Below are 25,930 nucleotides of genomic sequence, written 5' to 3'. Positions count from 1 at the left end.
AACAAAAACACAGACATAGAATGTGAACTTTTTGAATTTGCAGTGGGTTGATTTGACATCTTGGAAGCATATTGACCATTATCTTTATCTCCATTCGAGCACCAAGCATCTATGAAGTAAACATGGAGTCTGGAACAACGTCCACCTTACTATCAGCTTAATCTGGGATGTTGTGGTGGAGCCAGGTCTCTGTAAAGATGTCTAATTTTCCTCCTCCTATCCTTAGGGTCTTTTCCTTTTCCTGGGATGGCCTGCTGCTCTGAATCCAATATGTATGCTTCCTTTTGTAATGCTGATGAATTTCTGTCAAAAAAGTAGGAAAATATGACGTATTAGAAACAAAAATGTAGCAACAGTTGAAGGAGCAACAAGTCGCTATATCTGCAAGCACGAGAAACTAGCTGCTAACGTGGCTAACATCCTTTCTCACAGCTGCAGTCGGGTCCAATGACGTCACATAACAGGAGGAAAAATAGATGAACAATTTTCCGAAACCTTAAAGACAGAGTCTTTTAGGTGTTGTTGCCTACAACTTTCCAACCATGATCTCAACCAAAACATTGTGTTTTCCCTTATTTATTTGTGTTTTCTGATAAAATTCACCACAAGAATGATCAAGCCGACTGTGTTTGATTGGTTACTGTTTCTGTTTTGGCTGAGGAACACATGAGAATTCAAGTTCTTGTGAAATGTTTTAACGTAAGGTCAACATGTTACTCCCAAGACAAAAACCCCCCAAAACAATATATTGGGTAGTGGTCTTTTAGTGTGGTGTGCCGATTCTGTTTGGCTCGATAATGTTACCTTCTGATCCCGGCATCAGCCTCTGTGGAGAGCTCTGTGTTGTGTGGTGGTCTGGGAAGTGCCACAACGATCCTAGAATCACTTCCCGCCCAGTCTGGGGGAAATATTTACATGTTTCCGCATTAGGTCCAACCACAGAGTAAATACATACAGAAACCACTTTAAAACTAACATTTGATATACGGCTCCACACAAGTGCTTTAGGCCTCGGCGTGTTTGTTTTGATACCAGCTTGATTGATGGCGTGTGTTCGTGTGCCAACATGTGCTCGAAAAATATGACGTGCGTGAGCATTTCTGCATTTGAGATTAGCGTCTGAACGTGGGTTTTAATACAGGGTGGATTCCAGCACGTGTTCAAGCCTGACGACAGTGCGAGAGGCAGTTTTAGGGGGCACATTCGGTGGCTTCCTGAGGAGATACTGGTCGGGTCTGTATGGCGAGTTCCCCACCAGGTGTTCACATTTAGGAGCGGTGCTTCCTTGCACCTGGCGACCTCTTTGTTTTTTAAAGGGTTAGAGGTTAAACCTGAAAGGGTTACTGGGGTTGGAAGGTGGCTTTATTTTGGCGCAGCACATTCTTACATACGTCGACGCTTTGGAATTTCAGCGCCTTGTAATTTGCGAATAGTTCGGAGCTTGACAAACGACGTGAATTATTCAGTCATGTCTACCTCTGTGTAGTTTTACGGCCATTCCAAAACCTCAATAACTGCCTATAATTTGCTCTATTATATTTATATTATTTTAACCATTAGTCTCATTGAAGCTTTGATTAATGGGCCGTCTCATTTGCTAAAGATGCATTACCAAAATAGTCACTCATTCCAGCCTAGATTCAATTTTCTTGCCATCCCAGACCAAAATCATTATAAGGGTATTAGTGTCATGATGCCTCCTCACTGACAAATGAAGCACCCCTTAATCGGATGCGTTTTTAAAACCTCAGTCTTTATTATGTAGACATGGTTGCACATTTCAGTGATAGAGAACTCATTATGCTGTTATATAACTGGTAGCCGTAGCGTCACTCAAACCACAAAAGCACTCATTTAATAAAGGTCTAATGACTTCTGTGGAAGCGGCTTCGAAGGAAAACACTTAGTGACTGATGGGAATGCTTTCGGGGCGAGGCGCTGATTTTATAACACCTGCATCACCTCAGCTCGTTTCACACCACCTGATTGGTGTGTGAAGCTGCCGCTTGTGATGTCATAAATTCCTCAGCGAGGCTCGCCCGCTGACTGATGAGTTTGTAATCTCCGTCTGAGCAGGAGCACCACCTGTCACTCAGCTCCCATCAATCACAGTGATAGCCACAGGTCACTGGCTCAATTCTCTGAGGGAGAACACAGAGCTTATGTAGGTCAGTGGGAGCAGAATGATCATATTCAAGGCTGGCTCCCATGCAAATGTTAAAGTAGATGTGTTATTGGGTGATGCATCTTAATGTATCTGTAATTTTGGAGATGGCACATGAAGAGGACCCCTCCAACAATGAATATTTAGATGCTTCAGTTCGGGGCGGTGTGTTATAAGCTGAGTACGGCTTCAGCTCATATGACTTTTGAGGCCATCTTTTCAGAAATATGTGTGCTATTTGGTGATATTGTGAAGCCTCGTTCAGTCAAAACCAATCCTGTAAGATCAGTTATTTGGAAACCACCCACTCATGAATCATTTCCGCCTGGTCTGATGGGAACCAAACTACATCAGCACCCACTAAAACTAGGTATGAAGGCCTGATTTGGCAATATAGTGGCATTTTTGTCCAATTGGAAGCTTTAGAAAGCGATTTTGATGGATATTTTGGTAGATATATGAAAATATTCCCCCAAATCTCTAATATATGGAGGCCATGTTGAATATTTCCAATGTTTACGTTCGTGGATAGGCGCAGTGAAACAGCTGGAAAGGGAAACATTGCATGGACATGGATGTTGATCAACCAGATGGTCTTACCTTCACCTTTTTTGTGTCATTATGCAGTAGAAGAAGAGTATTACGACATCAGTAATCAAAACAAAACCTTTCATACACTGCATTTTTCATAATCCTTGGCTTAATAGATGATAGATCCTGTTTAACTACTTATCAAGCATCAATGAAAGTGCACTTGCTCATCACTTAAAACTGTTGCTAAAGTTAGGAAAAACTGTATCAGGAGAGCTTCATTTCCCAAACAGAGGAATATTATTCAGTCAAAGAGGAACTGGGCTGTTAAGGAAAGTCTTGAGATAATCATGTGAGTCACAGCTGCAGTCGCAAGTGATTCTGGAGAAAGATGGTTGATTGTTGAGTCACTTTTGGTAGCACCCAAAGCGTCACTACTTTGACAGCCTGGGAGTTAAACTCAACAATCAGCTATCTTTCTCTAAAATCCCCTCGAGCAACTTTAAAAGACATGAAGGAAAATTTAGCAGCTCTAACAGTCTGCAGGAGCTGATCACGGCAGATTTAGAGCAGAGTTGAAGGAAGCTCTGCTTTGCTTCCATGTTTTCCAATCTGAAGCGGAGAGCTGTTATTTTCTATGTGCAGCCTACTTGGCCAGACCGCTGTGAATGAGACGAAACCTGCAATCTGCGGTCCAGAGCTCATTCTCAGGGTTTCCCTCCAGAAACCGGTTAGCGGAGGTGGCAGGCACTGATTCTTGATCTCGGAAACAGAAGTCGAGAAAACTAAAATTACCAAAAAAAAAAAAGGGTCCATTTAGGCGCTGTTCTTGATTGTATGGAAGACTTGATGTCCATGTGTGCTTCAGTGAGGTTTAAAGTTGGTTGTTGACTGCGGTTTAGAAAATGTTTTACGTCCAAATACTGAGCTTTTGATCATTTCACATGATCTGTGTCAGAGTTAATTAAAGTTAATTTTGAAGGCAGTTTAGAAAACTTCCTCCAAGTCCAGACTTGTTGTCAACAGAGTTGGTGAGCACTGATTATTGATCTTCATGAAAACAGCAGTTAGAAGAAGCGTAATCAAAAGGTCCTTCTAGTAGCTGTACTGGAGCTTTTGATCGTTTGACATGGCCGTTGGCTTGAAGTTCATTAATGACACAGTGTAGAAAACTTTCTTAAAGTCCAAACTGCAAGATCCATTTAATTCTTGAGCTTTTTCATCACGTCACATTATCTTCTTCAGCAGCTGGAGATTGTTAAAGTTCAAATTTCCAATGTTTTTCTGAGCACTGTAAAGACTTCATGTCTGTGTTGGTTTTAATGAGGTTTTATGTCATTTTGAAGACATTTAAGAAATCACTCTCACAGTCCAAACGACAAGGTACACTTAGTTGCCATTCCAGAGCTTTCATTCAGATCATGACCCTCATTAGATGATGGATTTTAAGCTTTTAATTTTATTAAGATTTTATTAAGATTTTAATTTTATTAAGATTTTAATTTTTCATTACGTGGAACTGCTACTTGTAAATGCCGTGAAAGATGCTCTCTGACACGTTTCTTGAACAGCTAACATTGAGGATAGGCACTAAATATTGTATCTGCTGGATCACAAAGAGCTCCAAAAGCCTGTCAAAGTCAAAGAGCTGCCTCCCTCGAATCGACCCACGTGTCTTCCCTATGAAAAGTGTATTGACCGGTACAAAGTACTTGGATCAAGACCCTCTCTTTTCCTGCCAGAGCTCACGAGTCATACAGCATATTTGATGTCAAACTGAGGCGCTGCGCTCGCAGTGAGGCAGGGGGAAAAATACTCCTGAGGCAAATGTCAAGGAGCCCTTTCATTGGCTGTTTGATACTCCTGTCGCTCTGCCAGTCAGCTGCACGAACACACACACATTTTCTCTCACTCTCTGCTGCCAAGTCCCTCTTTACATCGCCTCAGATCTCCCCCGAGTGGCTACAGCGGTCGTATTAGTGAAGCAGCCAGTGTTCAGAAGCCACATTGTGACCGTCGAGTGTGAGTTTTGGGCCGAAGCTCGAGTCGGAGAACGAGGAGGAACGGCCGACACGGAGTCTGAATTAGACCCCTTCTCCTGACATGTGTTAATGTTTTATGTCTTTACACTCGTGCACAAATACCAGCCGGTCGCTGCTTCACACATAAACACATAAAAACACACACTCACACGCTCTCCTGGGCAGCAGACCACAGTTGGTCTTGCCCAGGTGATTTAATCCGTCCTGACTTGCTGGTTAAATATTGACAAGAGCTGATGTGGCCTTACTGAGGAGAATTCAGACGAGGCTTTTTCGCTGCCAAGGCTGCACGACTGCCTGCTGCATCATCAGTCCAACGCGCACACACACGCACACACATCGCCGAATGCAAACGCACACACAGTGGCAGGCAGCAGCTGAGACTCAGCGAGGGCAGAAGTGGGGAACCAAGCGGAAGAGGAGGAAGGCGAGCAGACGAGGGAAGAGGAACGACGGGATGAGCCAGTTCGTGGACCACAGTGGCGGCGTCGGGAGGATCCGAAACGCTCCCCTGCTGGAGCTGCTGGCGGTGAGTCTCAGTCCATACGTTGTCCCCCTTCACCCCTCCTCCGGTTCCTACATCCCTTCGAGCTCTCCGTCCGCCGAGGAGGTATCTGGGGCAGGAGGCAGGCTGTCTGGAGCTGGAAGTAGGTCTGACTGGGTGATAATCAGGCTAACATCCTGCCCTCCAGTCCGCCCAAATCCACAACCACCTACATCGCTTGTGCCCCAGACTGGAGACAGGAACTGCCCAGGGTTAGAGGCGCGGGGGAGGGCTGGTGAAAGTTGTAATTGATCAGGAAGCAAGAGATGTGCAAGTCTGTTTCTGCGGTGTGCATGCAGTATTTAGATCTGTAGTGGACAGTTTTGTGATTTTATTGCTGGTTCCACCTTCTAAAATGTGAGACTTTGCTGCTTTTTCTTCTTTGCAAATTGAAAATCTTGTGTTTTTTGACTGAAGTCTGGTGTTAAAGTCTAAGACCTAAAGACAAATTCAGCTCAGGCGTTTTATGTTTGAACTGTGTCAGTGCCTCTCAAGTGTATGGGAATGTAGGCGCTATCTAGAGTGCAGCGATCTTCCCATGTTCCATATGTAGGTCACTAGCCGACAAGCTGCGACCGACGCTAATTACGTGCTAGGATCGAGCCTGTTTCCGATACATCTCCAGAAGGTCTGAATCTGGGGACCGGCCTGCCATCTGCACACATTTCACCCCGAATGGCTGAGACGGATGGTGACGTTTGACAGTTTACAACCTGGTTTCCTAATGAGCAGTATGGGGGAGAAAGTGGAAGTTAGATGTGATGTAACAGCCGGATCTAAAACAAATGTTTGCCTGGGTTTGAATTTTGATTGTTCCTTTATTTTTGGAGCAAGTAACCCTAACCCTAATGAGAAGCATGTATATTGTGGGGGCTAGAAAGCAGCATTTGTTCATGTTCACCCGAACCCTAACCCTGAGTGATCTGACGAGGAAGTGTTCTTCAGGATAAAAAAAGGATCTTTTCTCCATCTTTACTTTTCCGTCCTTCTCCTGACTTATCGAGCCAGAGGTGTTTAGTGCAAATCCAGGGGTTCTTACCCTCTGCCACCGCATGGACGCGATTATGCAGACAAATGTCTCCGCCGAGCTCCGAGGCTCCATATATCCTTTATCTAATTACATTAACAGGAGCTGGATAGTGACTAATGGCTCGTGGAGGAGAAGGAGGGGCGCGCAACAACGTCGAGGAGCTGGAGAGGCCCGGGATGCATGATTGCATTTTTCCATCCTATTTCACTCCCTCGCTCCTCCGCGTGCCCGGATCGCTCCCCGCGCTCCGTTTTAGAAAATCCCCCCGCCAACAAACCCAAAACCTACACACACACTGACACACATACTCTGACCCACTGAGCCTTTTTCCAGCCTGAAAGACTTCTGTGTAGTCTTTTCTTTTTCGGGCATTGAATGTTGGCATTATGGCTCATGTTCTGCAGTGTCCATCATACTTCTGCGTTGTACTCAAAGCCTCGAACAAGATCGAGCTTTGTCGGGAGCCACAAGAGACTCTTCTCTTGTGAAGAAAAAAAAACAAAATTGCTTTCACCGCCAATAGAATGAAAGTGTTTTGTGAGTTTTTTGGCGTGCGAGCCACCTTAAAAAGTCCAGGAGTGCTTTTTTCTTTATCGTCCTCAGACGTCCAAGCTGCCAAAATAGAAGCACTATCAACCTGCCTGTGGCAAAAAAAAAAGTGAAGAGAATGCAAAAAGCCATTTCGTCTCCTCATGACTCAGTTATCGTGAAGCCAATCTGTTTTGTATGAAGAGAAACAGGCTGTTTTTGCATGCTCCAACCCATTAGCTAATAAGTACATAATCTAATGCAGGCCATAAGATTTTAGACTGATTAAGTTCCTTCAGAGCAGCCATTGGTTTCCATTTATTTTAATATGAGCTTGTAGAAACTGCATTCGGCCCACTGTTTGCCAAAGTAGTTATCTCATTGTGTTAATGGAGCTGTAAGCAGCAGAACACGAGCTGTATTTCAGCTCCATCATACTAATCACGAGCAGGTTGTGGTTTGGGCCGTATGTAATGTGTTCATAACTGGAAAAAATGATCAACTTAAGTGAAGGATTTACGTTTTTAGCCAGTCTTAGAAATGATATGTATGAGTGTGCTGAAGAGTTGTTCCTTACCTGCACCTTGTTTTTTTAAAGCATTGTTAGCGGCTGGTGGGGTGAGGCGAGGGCTACTCGGTTGGTTGCAATCATCAACTACATATCACTGAATCCAACACACTGGATGTTTAGCTCGATTTTAAGTGGTGGAAGTCCACAGTCCTGGTTTCAGACTAGCAAGATGAATCCGAAACATTAGCTGAAGCTCATCAGCGGGGTATCACCAGTAAACGTTGATTATATAGTCTGAACAATCCCGTTAAGATGTTTCGGCCTTGTGTGTCTTTTGTTTTTCATCCGCTTGGCTTTTCGCTGGTGGTGACAGCGAGGTTAATGTATTTGAGACTCACACCACATTTCACCTCCACTCTTTGATTTGAGCATTTGAATTCTAGGTGTGAAATCTATTCACATTTTACACTCACAGCCTTCAGTGCAATGAGTCACGTTCCATAGATGCCAGAGCACACCTGGCAGAGATGATTCACCAGAGTCTGAAGTGTCACCTCACCGCGGAGGGAACGACTGAGCGTCAGAGAAAGGCAGCGATGCCGTGAGTCAGCGGGCGGACTTGTTTTGTTGTTTGTGCCGCTGTGCCACATTGCATCGCACGAAAACAGAAGAGACGAGCCGCTCGCAGCTGCAAAACATTACGAGTATTTATGGACGGTGGCGAGATTGATGTTGGAAAATGAACAAAAAAAAATTTGAAGATGTTAGAAAAACATTTTTCTTTTTCTCTGTGTGAAGTTTAATGAACAGTGGCACCGAAAGTCAGTCTGATTGACGACTGTCTGCACATTCAGAGGGTCGTTTCATGTTTGTGCAAAGCAAACATGTACCGTCACCACTTGTAGTCTCACCCCAATCAAATTGAATTGAATCACAGTTTTACACGCGGATTTAATATTTCACATGTGAATTAAATTTTCCTGACATGGACACAAAACGTGGCACGTGAAATGATGAGCTACATGTGAAAATGTCAATTTCTTTCACACATTTCCACATTAGCCATCGGCTATTTTCAAGGTGTGAACTAAAATTTTAACACGTGAAAAAGAAAATACGACGTGTGAATCGTTCCACTTTATCCCGCATGTAGATCAGAATTGCCAAACGCAGAAATCAAACATGTCACATGGAATTTGCTTCTTCGCGTGTACGTTCCACACTGTCACGTGCGATTTGGCTCTTTTGCACATGCGTATGAATATTTCCACAGGAGAAATGTACGTTTTCACATTATATACGAATCGTTACATACATTCACGCGTTGCTGACTTTGTTCACGTGCAAACAACGGTATGACAGTTCAAACACAGTCTCATGTAGACGCGCTGCCTCAGCATTAATGTAAACTACATGCGATTTTTAACAAGTCACACTCGCTGATATGCTAATTCACTATTGTATCACGAGGAAAGGATAGTTTTTGTTTATTCAGCACCACATCGGCAACAAATACGCTTTCGACCGTCCGTTAAATGTCTCCTTTAGTGTTTCTTCCGTGGCCAGTGAATAAAGCAGGTGTCAGTAGTTTCCTGTTTGTTCCTCAGAGGTTTACAGCGGCCTTACAGCAGCTCAGCAGTCTGCTGGCTCACATTACTTTATGCTAATGTCCCCCAGCTGCAACCTGCACCACCCTCCTGCCTCACACACACACACACACACACACACACAAGCCCCCGGGACAGTCATGGGAGGGCCATGAAAAGGAAGCCGAGATGATTAATTAACTCTGCCCTCATTTTGATACCGCCTTATTGGCTTTCAGCAGCCGAAAATTCAGATTCAGAGCTTTGCATGGATTATCCTCCCACCACCACCACCACCGCCCAACACCATCACCGCCGCCCAAAACAGACACACAAACACACTTTCCAAAATATTGAGGTCATGTTGTTACTCATGCTACGGTGAATGCGCAACATTGGTTTCTGGGCAGGTTGTGTTGCTCTGCAGAGAGCGAGGCGTCACTTTTGGTGAATGTTGATTTTCCACTAATGAGAACGAAGCTGCTCTTACAGGAAACTGGCTACAAATACTGCTGACAGACACTAACGGGGGATAATGACCCCAGAACGGTTGTAATTAAGACCGTCGAGGTGGATTTAATGACGCGCAGGTGAATGATCTGGCCCGGCTTTTCCCCCTTTTCAAATGTTGCTCAATATTCATCACTTTCCAAAAAGTACAAATAAATCACGCACATGTGCACGTTTATGTGACAGGCCGCTCATAAAATACTGTTGCCCAATTCCTCCAGCAGCAATTTGGGTGGTGTCAAGACCGACTCATCCTGCAGCAGCTGAAACAACAATACTACAACGAAGTCACTGATTAGAAACTGATGCTTTAAACGTAATACAGAAGGAATAAATGAGGTTCTGGCAATGTGTTTAGTGTTTGAGTTCACTGACATACTTCACTCTTATCTACTGCTTGAAGTTTACCTGCTGTGTTACTGTGCACCTGATCTGTTAGCTAATGAGTTTAATTTGTGATAGTCCAATGTCTGAGTGCCTTTTCTATTTTTTCAAAAATGATCTTACTTGTAACGTGCGACTGTAGTGTGTAAGTACCACGAGTGTGCTTATATGTGGCACGTGTGCATTCAGGTGGACTCAAACACGCTATCAGTGCTTGTTCATGTGTGAGCAAATATATATAACAGGCTGGGGGTGAGTGTGTGCTTCCATGTGGTCATCTCACATGTGTGTAAAAGCCTGTGTGTGTGTGTGTGTGTGTGTGTGTGCTGGCTGTGAACACCAGGTGCTCCAGCTGGTCGCGCCCCTGCAGAGTCCCGGCCCCAACCGGCCCGACCGTCCTCTGGTCCCCCCCGTGCTTTTCTATAGACGACAGCCTCCGAGTGCAGACTTTAAAGTGCCTGTCAGCTCCCAGCAGCGCAGCCAGACACAATAATAGCGCTCCTGTATATCAGCTGTACACTGGGGAGCAGCCCGCAGCACATTTGTCTTTCATTTCATTCTTTTTTTTTTGTCTCGCTGTTTGCCGTCCTCGCTGCGTTTTTTTTTTTGTGTGTGTGTTGTTGTTTCTGTCCTGTGTGCTCGTCTCATCATCGTCTCGGCCCCCGAACAAAAGATCACCTGCCCGGCTGTGTGATGTGTCACAGGGTGGGTGAAGAGCCCTGAGGGAGAAAGCCTGCAGCCTCATGTGGGAGTTTACTGTGTCATGATTGGGCTGCTATTATCTCCCTGAATACACTACCGGCAGTTCTACCCACTTGATGATGCGAGCTGTGGCAGATTAACCTTTCCTCACAAGTGTTTGAACTTAACACTCTTTTGTTCAGTGTGTTTTCACTGGGAAGACTCCAGCTTGCGTTTGCTCGTCGTGAGAAAGTGGTTTTAATTCCGTCTGACATGTTTTAGTGAAAAAAAAAAAGAAGGAAAAACGGCCGGTGGTTATTTTCATAAGCGTGAGCCCGTTCCCCTTGAAATGTTTCTCCACAATATCCTGCGCTGGAACCGGCTCATGTGCAAACACAGCAAACAGAGCGGATGCGACGAAATCCGAGAGATCTGCCTCGGCTCAAACCGCCGCGGCGCGTTGCGTTATAATAAGGTGTTGTCTGCAGGGAACCTGATTTCGTCTGACGTGGCTAATGCGCTCTGTCAGAAGCGTTTGCGCCTGATGCTAGCCTGGCCTCGGCCCCTGCGAAAAAAAAAGAAAAAAAGTTGGGTTGATTGAGCCGAGCGCGGTCCAGCTCGCCACATCCACCCGCCGGCTACGCTTACACCGCAGCCTCGCAGTCGGGAGCCAGTGACCTTCACGCCACTCCCACCATTCGAGGGAGTCGGGCGCTGTCAGGGTTTGGTAGGTGGACTGTGGTGATCTTCTCCCCGCCTGCTGGTTCAGTGCCGCTTCATTATCACGCTGCCTCATGTTTAAAGCAGTCTCCACGTGGCGTTCGATTGTGTTATCTCAGGGCTTTAGAGCAAGCACTACGCCGCATTATCTCAAATGTCAAGTATCAGTGTGGAGGCGCAGAGTGGAGCCATTACTGTGATTAGAAGGAAATTCATGCAGGAGCTGCGTGATGGCGCACCATTATAAAGAGGCAGCGGCTGGAAGATTGGTCATATCTGTGTGCAGCAGGACCGTCCTGGTTTCATCCTCATCCCTCCAACAGGATGTAAATCTGCGTTCTTCTACACAAGGCTGTTGATTCTTGAAAGTGATTTGGATGTGATTGTGAGAAACTTGAGGATTTTAAAAGAAAATTTGGAGTGATCTAAAAAGATTCGAACCTCCATTCAGGGTTTATATGACTTGATGTGTGCGCCTTTATAACATCAGCCATTGATTCTGGAGATGAAGTGATTTGGACGCCAGGCTCTTTGTCATTAAAAGATGGGCTATCCATATAGAAAGATCCATGCGAAGGATCAATATCATCTGCATGTAGCAACATTTGTCTGCCCGAGTCATCCGGCGAGCTGGAGCCATTCACATTATTGAGTCTCCGTCACTTTCCAAAGAGATAATATGATCTGCATGCCATTCATGGGTCCATAACTCAACTTTATGGTGATGTGCTTGTGGCGCTCAATGATTTTCCGGGATCCTCTTCTCTTCCCCCGGCCCGACATGAGAGCGGTGATTGAGGTTTTATGAGGCGTACTGAGCCTCAGGTGAGCAGAGGCTGAATGAGGGATGCGCAGCGTCGCCAGACCGTTTGACCCCCTCAGGGCTGATGGTGTCAGTGGTCAATGATCGGCCTTTGTGTGTGGTCACTGTGGTCACGGAGGGGCTATTGTGGCGGTTGGGGGGAGGGGGGACCCCGTGGCAGCCAGCGGGGCCATCGAGCCCTGCATCCATCTGGCACAACAGCTGGAGGAGGAGATCTCCACGCAGGAAATTATGCAGTGCAAACAAGATTCCTATGATTATTTTATTACACTCATTTCTTCGGGATTATCATTTCGCAGGAAATTGGTCCGATGTGTTTACAGCCCGACAAAGCAGCCTGTGTTTACTCTTTGTTAAATACTGCACCACGGCCCTGCCCACCGATTCATCCCAGCTTTATTTTGGAGGCATTTCCTTGCTGTCTTCCCCGCCCTTCCCCAAGCGCCGAGGGAAGGGGGGGTTACGAGACTCCAGTGGAACCAGCTGAATTAGTGCATTATCAAGCCTTTCTCCCCCTGACCCACTTCCCCTACTGCCTCCGTGGCCTGACTCCAGCGCGAGAGGAGGGGGGGAAACATGGATATGTTTCACTCTAAATGGACCTCTTATGTGCAGCAAGTACTCAGGAGAGGATGCTGAAATGAGGCGACGGTGAAAGCGCTTCATTTTCTCATCGGGCTTCCATTCAGACGGACTCAGTGAGTCCCTTTCAGGTCTAATTGCGCTGACAGTGTGATCAGGTATCGACTTCTGACATTGCAACACAACAATACAGAAAACAGCAATTTGTTCGCTCATTAAACCGCGATGAGAGATGGTGATTTACAGAGAGCTGTGGTGAACTGTTACGGTTATAATGACTCGGTCGATTGATAATCTTTTCATTAACTCATCGTATTTGGTCTTTAAAACATCACAAGTTCCCAGAGCGTTAGGTTACATCTTCAAATTGCTTCCAACAGTCCAACTTTGGGAAAACTGACACATTCAAGATACTGCAAACTCTTCCCAGATAAATACCGGATAGCAATAACAGTAATGAAATTAAACTACAAGTACCTGTTAAGCTAGCTATAACACATTAGATCTGATCTGTTTAAACTGAGGTGTAAAAATGATAAGTGACCATTTTTCAGGAGGTTTATCTGCAGGTACAAGCCACTTCCTCGTCACCGCTTACTGCTGCTAAATATCGCTGCTGTTCGCTAGTTAGCTCGCTTAGCAGTGCAGCTAGCAGTTCAGAATAGGAGCTCGGGGAGCCTGGAAAGTGTCATTGGCCTGGGAGCTTTGGATGGGGATGGGCTGGGACTAGCTGATTAGCATGCTAACTTCAGTATGCCTGCAAAACTGCTATTTCCGCACATTCTATCAATAACCCTAGTTCATTTTTTTTATGTTTTCAACTTATATTCTTGTTTATCCCCTCTTTAAAGTGGAAACAGACAACTTTTACACCTCAGGTGGTATTATTGTTGATGTTTATTCGTTCAGAAATGGTGCTAGGCTGCCACTATTTACTCCATAGTGCTTAGTTGAAGCAAAAAAGGGAAATATTGTCAGTCTAAAGTGTGAATTTTATGTCCAGCACTACTCGTGTGACATTACAAATCACTTCTTATTATAATACAAACTAATCTATATATGTTTACTGACATCCTCCACATATCTTTTATTCCTACAACATATATAAGTTGTATTTTTGAGCTGCATGTCTTCTCTGTCTGCCTACATACGTAATCCATCCAATGTGGTCAGTCCAACTTCTGACCTACAAGGGCAACAATGCAGAACGCTCTAGCGTGTCCTCTATAATGCCGCGGTATTATACACAGGACATGTATAATACCACGGCTCATGCTTTCAGGCGCGGAGGGCAATCTGATGGGCGAGCTATTGTAACCCCTCAGAATGAAGCCCCACTACCTCGCTTTCAATCAGCCGGCGGAGAGACGGCTTCCAGAGGGTTCAGGGAATGTGAGGTCTAAAAGGGGGGCTGCCCCAGATAAAGAGGGTTAGCTGAGTAAACAAATAATAATGATAGAACAGTGTTGTTATTGTAAGAGCAAATAGCTGGCCTAAGCAAAGGAAATTCAGGTCCTTGCACTGCGACATTTTCCCACAGTAGCGGAACTATCACATTCTGATCCTAAAATATCCGAAACTGTCTCAGGATATTAAATCCACAAACAAATTAAATCTGATTCAGGATCCTGTGAGGAATGTCAGTGGAAATTTAATTAATTCATAAGTATCCAAGTATCCGAGTGCGCTGATGTCACCCCGTCCGAGAGGTTTAAGGAGAAACAGCAGCGCTGATGTCAAATTCCTCGCCAGCTCCCCATCTGGAAGAAATAAAACAAATATGGTTGCTAAAAATAAAGCCTCCACTCGCGATGATAAGAAGGATTTAGTGCCATTAACTGTGTAAATACAGTGTGCGGTTGGCCCCAGACCTCATATTGAAATTCCTCCCCAACCTGGATGACTGTAAAAAGCCCCGGCTGAAATATGCTCCAATAATGCCTTTCAAAAGTCGATGACGGTCGATTTAAATATTTTATGCGGCTAAATTACTGGACTCTCACTCCTCTCTCAGATCACTTGACGGAGTGCGGTGAGCCGGCTGCACTGAGAGGTCTTTGTTCGCATTAATCCATGAAATGGATGCAGCTAAAGTAGGGTGTGGATGATCTCTTCAAGCCGAAATCACTGCCCCTGATGTCGGAGCTGAAATATAAGAACAAAAAAACTTCCTGAGAGCTTTGCGGTCCCTCTGTAAACGGTGGCAGCGTCACGTTTTCACCAAATGATTGTCCGCTAATATGCTAATGCACGGGTGAAAGTACAGTATGGTGCTTTTTTTGGCTGAAAGAAGAAAGTACATTATTTCATGTAGGGAATGCTTTGAGGCTTCTACTGTCAGTAATTGGTTTTCAGAAAGGAGGAGACATGGTGTTGGCTGCAAAAGAGAGCAAGAAATTGAGCTCAAGTTTCCACTTTCTGAAAATCCGCACATGTAAAAAATTGTTTTATAGGACAAACTTGATGCTTTGTGACTCTACGAAGCTCTTGAGTGACTATCGGTAGCCATGTGTTTGTGAACACGGTGGAGCATCTAGCTGCTAAATACCCAGATATTTGTATATCGGATTGTACTAGCTAGCTTGAATAAAGTAATCCACAAGTTTTTGTAATTTGGTTACACTGACCCTGAAAGGTTGTAGTCTGATGACGCTGTGAAGTACCGTGGGAATTGTTGTCTTGATTGTTAAAGAAGCGCCGTTGTTGATGAAAAGTGCCTCAAGTAGAAATGTTCACGTTGGCGTAAAAACTTGTGGAAAATGATGGACTATTGGAATTCCAAACCTCCGAAGTTGTGATCGTCAGATGTTCACCGCATCGCTTCTGTCAAACCGTGACAGTGAAAGACTGGTGCTTCAGTGAACAGGCACCAAACAAGGCATTGTTCAACATGTATTATTTAACAAGGCGAGTTCACCGAGGACGTTCTTATTTACAGCGATGCCTGGGGGGTTGGAGTTACCTAGATTTACACCACCCACGGCTGGGCTGCTGCAGCTGTGTAATGTAGGCTAATGGGCAGCTCGGCGGGTTGACCACGCCGGTCAGGGGCACATCTCTTTTTAGGGAAGTGTGCGCATTACTCATTCACACCCCCACGCAAATATTGTGTAGTTAGCCTTCAGATTCAAACAGGCAACCTCTTGGCCACAAGTCTGTTTTGCTAACCCTGAGGCTGTAGCCGAGCCACCCCCACAGTCTGGAAAAGATGCGCCGCGATCCACCCCCCCATCCCAAGAAATAATTCATGACCACGGGAATAATCTTAGCACTGAGTCCTGCAGTAGAGGTCAAAAGTCACCACAACCCATCTCTTTTTGCATTATTATTCCCCCACCACATCTTCCCCCCGCCCTCGTTCAAAAAGAGAAATCACCTCGCTGAGTCTTGATCCGCTCTCCGTCACTGTCAGGCTAGATAGGAAATGCGGATCTGATAAGGATGAGTGGCACAGGTGGGTGTGGAGATGACAGCAGCGCAAACAAACATCCAGTCCTCTTGTCACATTACCATTTCCCCCCTCCGGTTATGGTTCCTCGCACGCCTGAGGGTGGAAATCTCCATTCCCCATCCCGAGGCAAGAAGACGGAGAGTACAGAAAATCAGAAACTGACATTAATGCTTTTTTTCTCGAGCAGGAATGCCTCCACGCTTTGCCTCAAACATCTGCCCGGCACCTGGCTCAACCGACAGGCTTCGTCAATAAATCAGCCTCTGGATTAAACAGAGGAGGAGCGGTGATAAAGCTGAGGCCTGAAGCTATTGCACGTGAAATGTCAGGGAATCTGACAGAGCGTCCCGGGAAAGAAATATCTCTGTGAAAACACACGCTTGGAGGTCAGGAGACTGGAATAGAGTTTGTTGTGTTTGTGGATTCTGATGAATTACCTGGGATGTTACCTTGCTTGTCCTCACAGCTGAACTTTAGCAGATTTGGTAATGTTTACTCACTTCTTTTTCTTATATTTCTTTGGCTTTCACTTGGTTTCATCAGTCAGAGTCATGAAGCAAGATCGCTCTGGGGGTCGTTTCAGGTATCTTCTAGCTTCTTTTGGCATTCGTTTATAGAAAACAGCCCTGTTCGGACGTGTTAACTACATCTGTCCTGAATGATCTGAGTGAACTGCAAGTTCACAGTTAAATTTTTTTGTATTGTATTCAATGCTGAATTTACAAGAAGACCCAAATTAGAAAGGACTTGTCAAAGATAGCGTTTCACAATGTTTGTAAAGTTTTGTCTAATGCAACAACTCACAAAATTGAGCATTTTTTAAAGGGAGTCTGGGGACTTTCTCCACACGTGACACATAATAAGATTATATTGGTTAGTTTCCTGTATGTGTAAAAGCTGACATGTTTACAGTCAATGAAAGGTATTCTTCTTTCATACATTTAGTGGAAGTGTTGGCAGGTAAGATGCACATCAGACATGGAAGCAGACAGGCTCTTACAGCAGTGCTGCGACAAACTCAAACTTTTACAAGGAAAGAAAAAATGTAATGTTCTGCCTTTAATGCAGAATTCATAAGAAGGCTAAAATAATTAAGAATTTGTCAGAGACGGTGTTTAACAACATTTATAAAGTTTCTCCTAACTCAACAACTCATAAAATGGAGTGTTTTTTAAGGGAGTCTGGAAGTTTCTCCACATGTGACAAACAAGGCACCTACGCTGGTTACAGTTTACTGTATTGATAAAATTTGACATGTTTTCCATCAATTAAATGGTGTTTTCTTTCATAAACGGAGTGTTGGTGAAGTAAGTGGGAACAGTGAGTGCAGACAGCTGCTACGTGCTGCAGGCTAGATGAATTTCAGACACCTTTAACGAGGAAATAAACAACTTAATGTATTGCTGAATTTACAAGAAGCCACAAATGATTTAGAACATGCTGTAACAAGTTTGCAAAGTTTCTTCTCACACGCCGACCCTCAAAATTGAATGGTTTGTAAAGGGAGTCTGGTGATGTTGCGTTAACTAGTTCGAAAGTTAGATCGGTTGACATGACAGTGTGCTCACAGTCATCTGGCAGGAGAGAGAGTCCGTCCGTCACACCTGCACTTAGAGCTGTCCACTTGTGATCAGCTCACTCATGACGGATGGTGACACCGGGTCTGATGATGATCTCCTATGTGAGTATAATTCTGGGTTTGAAGAAAGCTCCACTGACGAGCCAAAGATGTCGAACTGAAGCGTACTGTAAAGCAAAACCCTGGCTGACACGACGTCACAAAGCACGCCATCAGACTGTACTGAGAAGAGGCGAGAAGCGCTGGAAGGCGCAGATAACACTGAATGGATCCTCTTGAGGGCTTTTTGCTCGATTCATAATGTGCCTAATTTCCCGTGAAGGAACACAGTCGCTGCTACTTGATCGGCCCCTCGCTCCGCTCTGGCTTCGGCGCTGCGCTGTGGCCCGGTTAGGTGCGGCGCCTGTCTGTCAAAGCCTGCATAAACAGAAGCCCGGCTTCCCCCTGTGAAACCAACCAACATCTGTTTAGCATCAGCCCGCCGCTCTGATCTGCCCCTTCCCCTGTCAATTTCCAAAGAGTTTCTCTCAGACTCTCATGCTTTTTGTGTCTGAGCTCTTTCCTTCGGCGATGTTTGGCTCAAGTCGTTGACATCATCGACAATGCGTTCCAGATATTGTTGACGTCTACAGTGTAAGTGATTATAGCAGCTGTCGTGAATTCTACCGACAGGAATGAATCCAGTCCTGCTTTTGGGTCTACTTTGTTGATATGTTAAAGGGGGGGTGGGTTCTGGAGGGTTTGTCTTTGGGCTCAGAGGAAAACCAAGTGTCAGGGCCAGGAAGGACTGACAGTCATTTAAATGCTAGAATTTCAGCATGAAACAGGATATGATGATTGGGTAAATGTAGACTTACTGTTTTCCTAAATGTAGTGATCAGTCAAACCTTTGTTGAGTTCTCTGGGTAGAAAGCCTGTAACCACTGGTCGACGCAGGTTATGCAAATGGTCCTCTTTGTAAGAAAGTTGATTTTTGAGTTTCATTTGAAACTTCGTCAAATACAACGAAACCCAAAAGCGTCAGTATTGATGTGTTTGGAAACCCAGTCAGTATCTGACGAGATAAAAGGACTGTTGTTACATGTTATAGTTGTCATTGTTGGTCGTGGATCGGTCAGTTATCAAGATCTTTTCACTTCCGATGGTCAGCTCTTCATTCAAATTCATCAACCAAACAGGGACATTTTCCATCTCAGCTGCAGGTTAAACAGACTGTGTTCACCACTCTCACTGGTGAGTCGTGCAGTTGGATCGTACCAGTCTGGAGCTCCGACACAAATCAATTCAGCATCAAGGAAAATCCACAAGAAGTCTCCAACATCCTCTGTGTGTTTTTGGTGTAATTGTCGTAACAAATGTTAGAATAAATCCTCTACTTTGTTTGGGACGATTATATTGTACGCCGTGGATTGGTCTTTCCCTTTCATCCTCCCTGTTTTTTTGTCTGTCAGCACCAGCTGAGGATTTATCCTCTCTCCAATTCTGGATGTCTTCCCCTCTCTTTGTTGCTTTCGTCTCTCTAACCTCTCTGATCCTTTCTGGCGTTTTCTCTCCCTTGCTCTCCAACAGCGGCCCCTCTCTATTTTCCCCCTGTGCTCCTGCGGGTTGCCAGGTCCAGGTTTCCTTTTTTCATTCCTGTCATCGCCACTCTCCCTCCCACTCCAAGTACACCTGGCTGAATATTGGCCCCCAGATGATAATAAAAACCCAGCAGCCCCCAGGCTTGTTAAATTTTGGGCAGCAGACTACCCCCTGTACGTCCTCTGTTTCCTAGAGTCCCATCCTGTCTGGAAACATTGGTACCAGCGTCGACACACTGCGTGTTTGTTTTTATTCCTAAAAGCGGCATTCCTCGACCGCTCCTCCCTGATGTGATGTTTTTGCAGATTTTGAAAATGAGGCTAAAAAAGCAAAAGTGGAGGGCGGAGAGACTGTGGAGACAAAGGAAACAGGGATGGGGACAGATATCAAAAATGGAAAAACTGTTAGTGGTATTTGTGTTCGTGAGAAATACTAAAGTTAATGTATGCAGACCTCTTGCTCCAACTGGTTGCAAAATGAAGTCCGATTGTATGTAAGCTTATAAAAAATACATGATAAAGCTGGGTATTCTTTGGGGCATGGCTATCTTATGATGGCAAGTTACCACCATGACATGTGCCCGGGTACTGAGTCAGATAAAATCAGGATATTCTTCACCCTGATCTCGGGGCTTAAAGATCCAGAGTCTCATTCCCAGCCGGTCAAATACAGACGATTTGGGAATGAAGGCCGGGACCAGGATTGATTTATAAACACGATTTTAGTCAAAAAATGTTGGGGCTATTTTGAAAACTGAAACTTCTGCCTCGCCTGCGTGGCTAAAAATGAATGTGACTTGTCTTTATTTAAAGATTAAGTAAAAAAACAGACAAAAAAAGAAACTGCTCATAGGTGCACTCCCACCGGCCTGCACCCACTCCTCCACACAGGTTAGCTCTGTGGAAGTGGACGAACGGCCATGTCATATCCCATGTATTTCATTCGTCAGCTACTTTTTCAACTCTCCCCTGTGAGATTTGCGCTGTGAACAGCTTTGCTACTGTTCCCAACAGGCATGAATGGCCCGCTCTGTCAAACCCCATGGAGAGCGGAGGAGGAGCCTGAAAGGATGGATTGGGGGGGTTATTTGAGCGTTGGACGTATCTTAATGTTTGGAAAGATAATCTGCAGGGATTTGGATTCCTGACGGTTGGCGAGGTGTTGATGTTTGGGCTGGGCCGGGCCCGTAGGTGCTGCTGGAGGAAGAACATCAGATAACCCAAAACTGCTGAAACTCACCCTGATGATGAACAGGCTCCCTTTTGTATCTCGAGTAATCCATATTCCCCGACACTCCTGCGTTCGGGTGGGAGGGGGGCAGGTAGGCAGATGAAGAATATCCTGCTCACTGGAGGCATTTGTTACACCGATGTCCTCGACTCAATGAGGCTTCTGTGCGAGCCTCCAAAATCCTTACGGTCAGCGAGGTTTGAGGAACAATTAAGCAGTATAGTGCTCAGTTCAGCATCATTTACTGAGTGTCGGCTCATTACAGTAACTGTGAGGCCGTGAGAGCTCGATCTTCAAGATAGATTTGAGAGATAATAGTCAATATCTGCAGAGAGATCACGGATAAACTACGGGAAAGCCAACAGAAACACTTGGTTTAAAGACATGATATATAAGATCTCTGGATGAAATAAGCAAAGAGGAGAAGAGATCAGTTTCCAAGACAGAAGGACAGGCAGAAGTGTACGAACCAGACGGACAAAATTCAAAAGATTCACACTGTAAGGACAGAAACACGTGTAAGTTGTGAAACATGACTGAGCGTTGGAGAGTCGAGGTCGTGAACTCGTCTCTTCCCATCGCTCTGTCTTCACTAGAATCTGTCAGTCAACAATTTCCTTTACAAATTCATCAAATCGTCACGTCAGAGGAAGCAGACGTCCTTCGTTACACAGCCGCAGCGTGATATAATCACATCCAACCCCTGACAACAAATCATATTCTCTGCAGATCACGCTGACAGGGCACAGATCTCCATATCTTTTTTTCCCCCCCACGTATTAGCCTGAGTAGCTGCCCCTGTCCGCTGATAAAAGGCAGGGCTATCGGCCGAGCTATCAGCGGTCTGAGGATATGAGAGCTCGGTGGCCGGGCTGATGCTTTGACACCGGGGCCCGTTGGGATGTGAGTAACGAGCTCTGAGCCTCGAACCACGCTGATAAGACTAATGAATTTAACCGAAGCCGGCTGATACGGGAGACCTGGTTCTAGAAATCTGCTCACAGAGACCATTAGTCATACTGATTAGTTCATTACCCCTGGCCCGATAGCATCACAGTCATTTTGAATTATACCGGCGCGCAGGAGTAGGGCTTCCCGTTGATTAAATTTGCTATGTTTACATCTTTGCTAACGACGGACACATAAACTTCGGCAGGAGAGTATCTTTGGCGGGAGTCCAAGACCGACAGCCGTATCGGATGTGCTGTATCTCCCCACACCTTGACAAGCCGCTGTCATAACTCATTCTCAAGTGTGGGCCGTAAAAACACACCCAGAATGAAATTTTACATTCTATTGGCGTAACCTTTGACTTGCTTTAGCTCACGCGGGAGCTCCACTTTCTGTCAAAACCTGCAGCACTGAGGGGTTCAGAGTCGATTTCTTTTTTGGGGAGTCCCAGAGGCCGAGCTGGCATGTCATCAGCGGGAGATAGGTTGGGATGCGGGGATGAAGAGGGTAGAGGTTGTGACCTTGTCTTTGCCGGGGTCCCATTCCCAGAGCGCTCCGGAGAAAAAAAAGGTGTCTTATCTCCCGAACGCCAGCCTCTGATCTGTAGACGCATCAAGGTGGGTGGAGAGGGAGAGGACTTCAAGCAGAAAAACGCACCGTGACCTCCAGAGCAGCGAGGGTCGGAGTTTTATCTGGCTTTAGGTGTGTTTGTTTTTTCCCGAGGTCTATATCAGAACCAGACGCTTGTCTAGGATGCGATTCCGTCCCCGCTAATCTCCAAGAATGTGTGAAAGAGCAGAGCGTGCGAGCGAGGCTCATATGGATGAATAATGCATCTGATGTTTTTTTTTTACGACCGAGAAATCTGGACTGTTAATCTTAAACAGATTGCGTTTGGTTTTGTGTCAGTCCGTCAGTCAGTTTGCAATGTTTGTGTGGATATTTTTCTTCGTTTCCCTTTTTTTTTCCCCCCGCCGTCTTGCTCCTCAGTGCCAGAACAGGCGGGGGGTGAACGGCGCTCGTGTTTTAAAAATTTCATAAAGGCACACGAGCAGTTGGAGGCGGCCTGGATGATGGTGTGGGGGAGTCAAGCTGAGCGTGAGGCGGGGAGGGCGGCTTCCCCTCGGCAGCCAGAGAGAGCCCCTCCTTATCAAACGCTCTCACACACATGAGTAAACACGGCCGGATCAACACCGCTGAGAACCCGCGGTCGCAGAGCAGGAACATCGGCAAACACATTACCTGCAGGGTTAACTCGAGATGAGCCCCCCGCTCGGATCATAAGAGCAGAATTTCTATATCACGTTCCGATAGTGGATTTAAATTGAATTTAGTTTTTATCTGCAGCTAAATACGTACCATGGGTAACCTCTCTCTGAACCTTTACACCTTGAAATCACAATTTCAGGGGCCCAAAGTGTGTTTAATCCCACGCAACTGGTTATTTTTCTCCTTTGGGGGAGCTGAACAGTCAGATAAAGCAGAAAATACAGAGAATTACTTCCAAAAAATGTGGTCTGCATTGAGATTTTAACTTTTATCACAACCTAGAAATTACATTTATTGGGGAAAACAAAACAAAACATATGGGTGGTGAAAATGAGGACATGAATCCAAGATATGAAATTATACTTTGACAATCTGTCATTAAAGATATGATGTGTACCGTTTCTGCTTTAAATTGTTTAAAAAACGACCAGACCTTTGTAATATATTTAGTTATTTTTTGCTCTTATAATATTGCACGTTTCCAAAACATCATCCTGCCTTTTTTAATTAGCCCTCTATATAGTGTTTTTTATTGTTTGTGGCGCGGTCCGCCAAAAGCTGGTTTTAAATTGCCTTTGTATCCATGACGGATTAAAAATGCTGCACCTTGTAATCTAGCGCTGCACTTTGTAACGTTGTCTCAGCTTTTAAAGACGAATACATCCTTAAAGAAAAACTCCCATGGTCCCTTGCTCCTTCAAGAGCCACAGAACATGACACAACACAATCACAGAATATAAAAATAACAATGACAAAACTTTTCTTGCGTGTTCTGTTGTCATTGTTCTGACTTTGAAACGTCCGGCTGCAGAAATTACAAACTGCGCTTTTAATGTGAAACTTACACGTCGCAGTCAGTCAGCAGTGCACCTCACTCAGAGTGCACTCTGTCGTCTTGCTGTCAAGGAGAGACTTTTCAAACCCTCTTTATGATTTAGTGTACTTTAGAGGTGATTACGCCTTCCTTATGAGCTTACAGCGCTCAGGACGTTTTTAACTGCTGTGAGGAATCGTCAGCTGTGCTGCAGTTGCAGAAATATGCCTCCGATAAAGCCTCCGGTCTGTAAATTCACCTTGTTTTTTTCCCCTGAGTCTACACGTGAGTCCCTGCATGGGCCTCGTGGGAACGGTGCAGCTTTCACTCACGCCGTAAAACCGTCAGGAATAATGCCTGGCTGGAGATATAACACGCGGCATGGCGTACATGAGTCATGCTTTAAATCTCCTGCTTTAAATACCCTCCCCATTTCACATGACAACAAGCACGATGCATTCTCCGCATTCCTTCATGTGCGCCGAGGATTATTTCAGTGCCCTGTCATTAGGGAAGGGGTCTGCGCGATGACAACATGGACTCAGGCAGCTTTACTTCTTGTTTGATGTGGCCTGTAAATATTTCCCCCTGACATGGGGCTTTCACGAAGAAGGTTCCCCTTTGTGCGGCGGCCGCGGTCATTATGGGATCGCGTTGCTAATGGTCTTTGGGAGACGGGCGTTTTACCCCCAGACGGTCTGTTCGGGAAGGAAAGTCACACATTTTTCTTGAGTAGGTGGTTTCTCTCATACTACACCTGTATCTCCTGATTTCTGAGTCTGGACCTTCACAGTAAACGGCGTTGAAGCATCCTCCGGGACGGCTGAAGTAGATGGGGACACACAAACTTAAAATGGCACCATAATTGAAGCCGCCAAGATCCCGAACTGATTTTCTGAGCCAAAATCTTAATTGCTGCTAAGCTGAAAAGCGTTAGCGTGTCTGAAGTGAGTTCAACTGATAAAAGAAAACACAAGATAACTCTCTATAACTCATCTGGTGTAATTTTCATTTGTGGGTGAACTGTTCCTTTATTAATGCTCCTTGCTGTTGTTCCGGCATCTGTGATATCCTGCAAAGCACATTTCCCAGCTTCACCTCATCCACCCCCTCGGTTAGGACAAGTTCACAAGCCGATACGATCATGATCATCTGTCTGGTTTTATGCTATCGATCAGCTGCTGTTTGGGCCAACAGTAAATCCAACTTTGGGAACTGAGCTCGGCGCTAATGGCCTTTCAGCTCGGGGTGTGAGTGGCGTCCCGGCTGTGTGCTGTGGAGCTCCTGGTCGTGCAGATGGCTTTGGCGCTGCTGCTGCTGCTTAAACACTGTAATTGGTTGCTTTCCAAACACGAAAGATTTGTCACACCAGTTAAGTCAAAATTAATGAGGACAGTGATGAGCGACGTGGTGAAAAGACGAGGAGCTGATGTTGCTTTGCCGGCTTTTTGTGGGAAAATTGTGAAATTGGAAAATGTGGCACCACACTGTGCGGCATCGATCTGTTGTCACGCTTTGGCATCGGCCCGATTTCCCCCTAATGGTCACCCAGAGTGCCCTTGACTGGCGACTCTGCAGGACGCCTGGGCCTGTGCCATGTTCTGCTGGCACTGAGGCAAGCTGGCCGGTGATGAGTGTCTTCGAGTGGCCGTCTCAGATGTGAGATTAAGCGCGATAATTGCTTCAGAGGCAGCAGCGGGGTGGGAAGCACACCCCCCCTCTGCCCAGGAGGAGCTGGGGAGACAAAACAACTGCACTTACTGTATTTTAGAGCCGCAGCATGTGTTTCTGAACATCTGGACTAATGTGAGTTTACTGTCGAGGCCACAGGTTAAAAAAAGCCCATGCAGTGATAGCAGGAGAAGCTAAAGTCTGGTCAGGCCCTGGAGGAGGGTTAAACAGAGGTCAGGACTGGCAAAATCTGGATCATTTTTGTGTTGGGAGGCTGTTTATGGAGGCTGTTTTTGGCTGCGTATGTGGCAACATGTTATTTATAATCCGCCCGATGCAGACTCGCATTGTTGTTTACCAGGAAATATGCCTTCTTTTGATGTCTCGTTGTAACAAAGTCACAGACTCTGGTGCTATTTTTTCTTTTACCCCGGTTTTTTCATGGCATCAGCAGCAGGGGGTCCTCCGGAAAAAAAAAGTTTGTGCACTGTGCTTGTTGTTCGAGTCCCCGCAGTGCCAAAAGTTTTCTAAAGAATCTGTTTGTGTTTCACTCCACTCCAGTAAATAATTAAACAAGTGTATGGAAGCTATCCCTAAGACATGAAACGACATGTGACAAAAAACTGAAATTATGAGAAACTTTTATCTCAAAATTTTGATTTTAATCTTCTGAAATTCTGACTTTTTGTCTCATAATTATCCTTAAAATGTGATGATCAGGAATTTGGTCACATAATTTCTACTGCCT

The 25,930-nt window shown here is 45.3% G+C and overlaps 1 protein-coding gene across 4 annotated transcripts in view; it reads left to right on the top strand.

Annotated features, from left to right (window-relative positions):
• Positions 1-25,930, top strand: part of LOC119015445 (nck-associated protein 5-like) — a 143,688-nt gene that overhangs the window by 21,809 nt on the left and 95,949 nt on the right. The window contains exon 1 of one of the 4 annotated variants that reach the window (XM_037091420.1): positions 4,491-5,266. The exons of the other annotated variants lie outside the window; for them this stretch is intronic. Within the exon in view, the coding sequence (XP_036947315.1) occupies positions 5,084-5,266 (183 nt within the window). The 5' untranslated portion in view covers positions 4,491-5,083. Of the gene's footprint in view, positions 1-4,490; positions 5,267-25,930 lie in introns of those variants that run through there. 4 annotated transcript variants of the gene reach the window in all.

Source organism: Acanthopagrus latus, chromosome 24 (genome assembly GCF_904848185.1).
Source record: "Acanthopagrus latus isolate v.2019 chromosome 24, fAcaLat1.1, whole genome shotgun sequence".
NCBI classification, from domain to species: Eukaryota; Metazoa; Chordata; class Actinopteri; order Spariformes; family Sparidae; genus Acanthopagrus; species Acanthopagrus latus.
The sequence above is the reverse complement of the archived record's forward strand: the minus strand, read 5'-3'. Positions and strand labels throughout refer to the sequence as shown.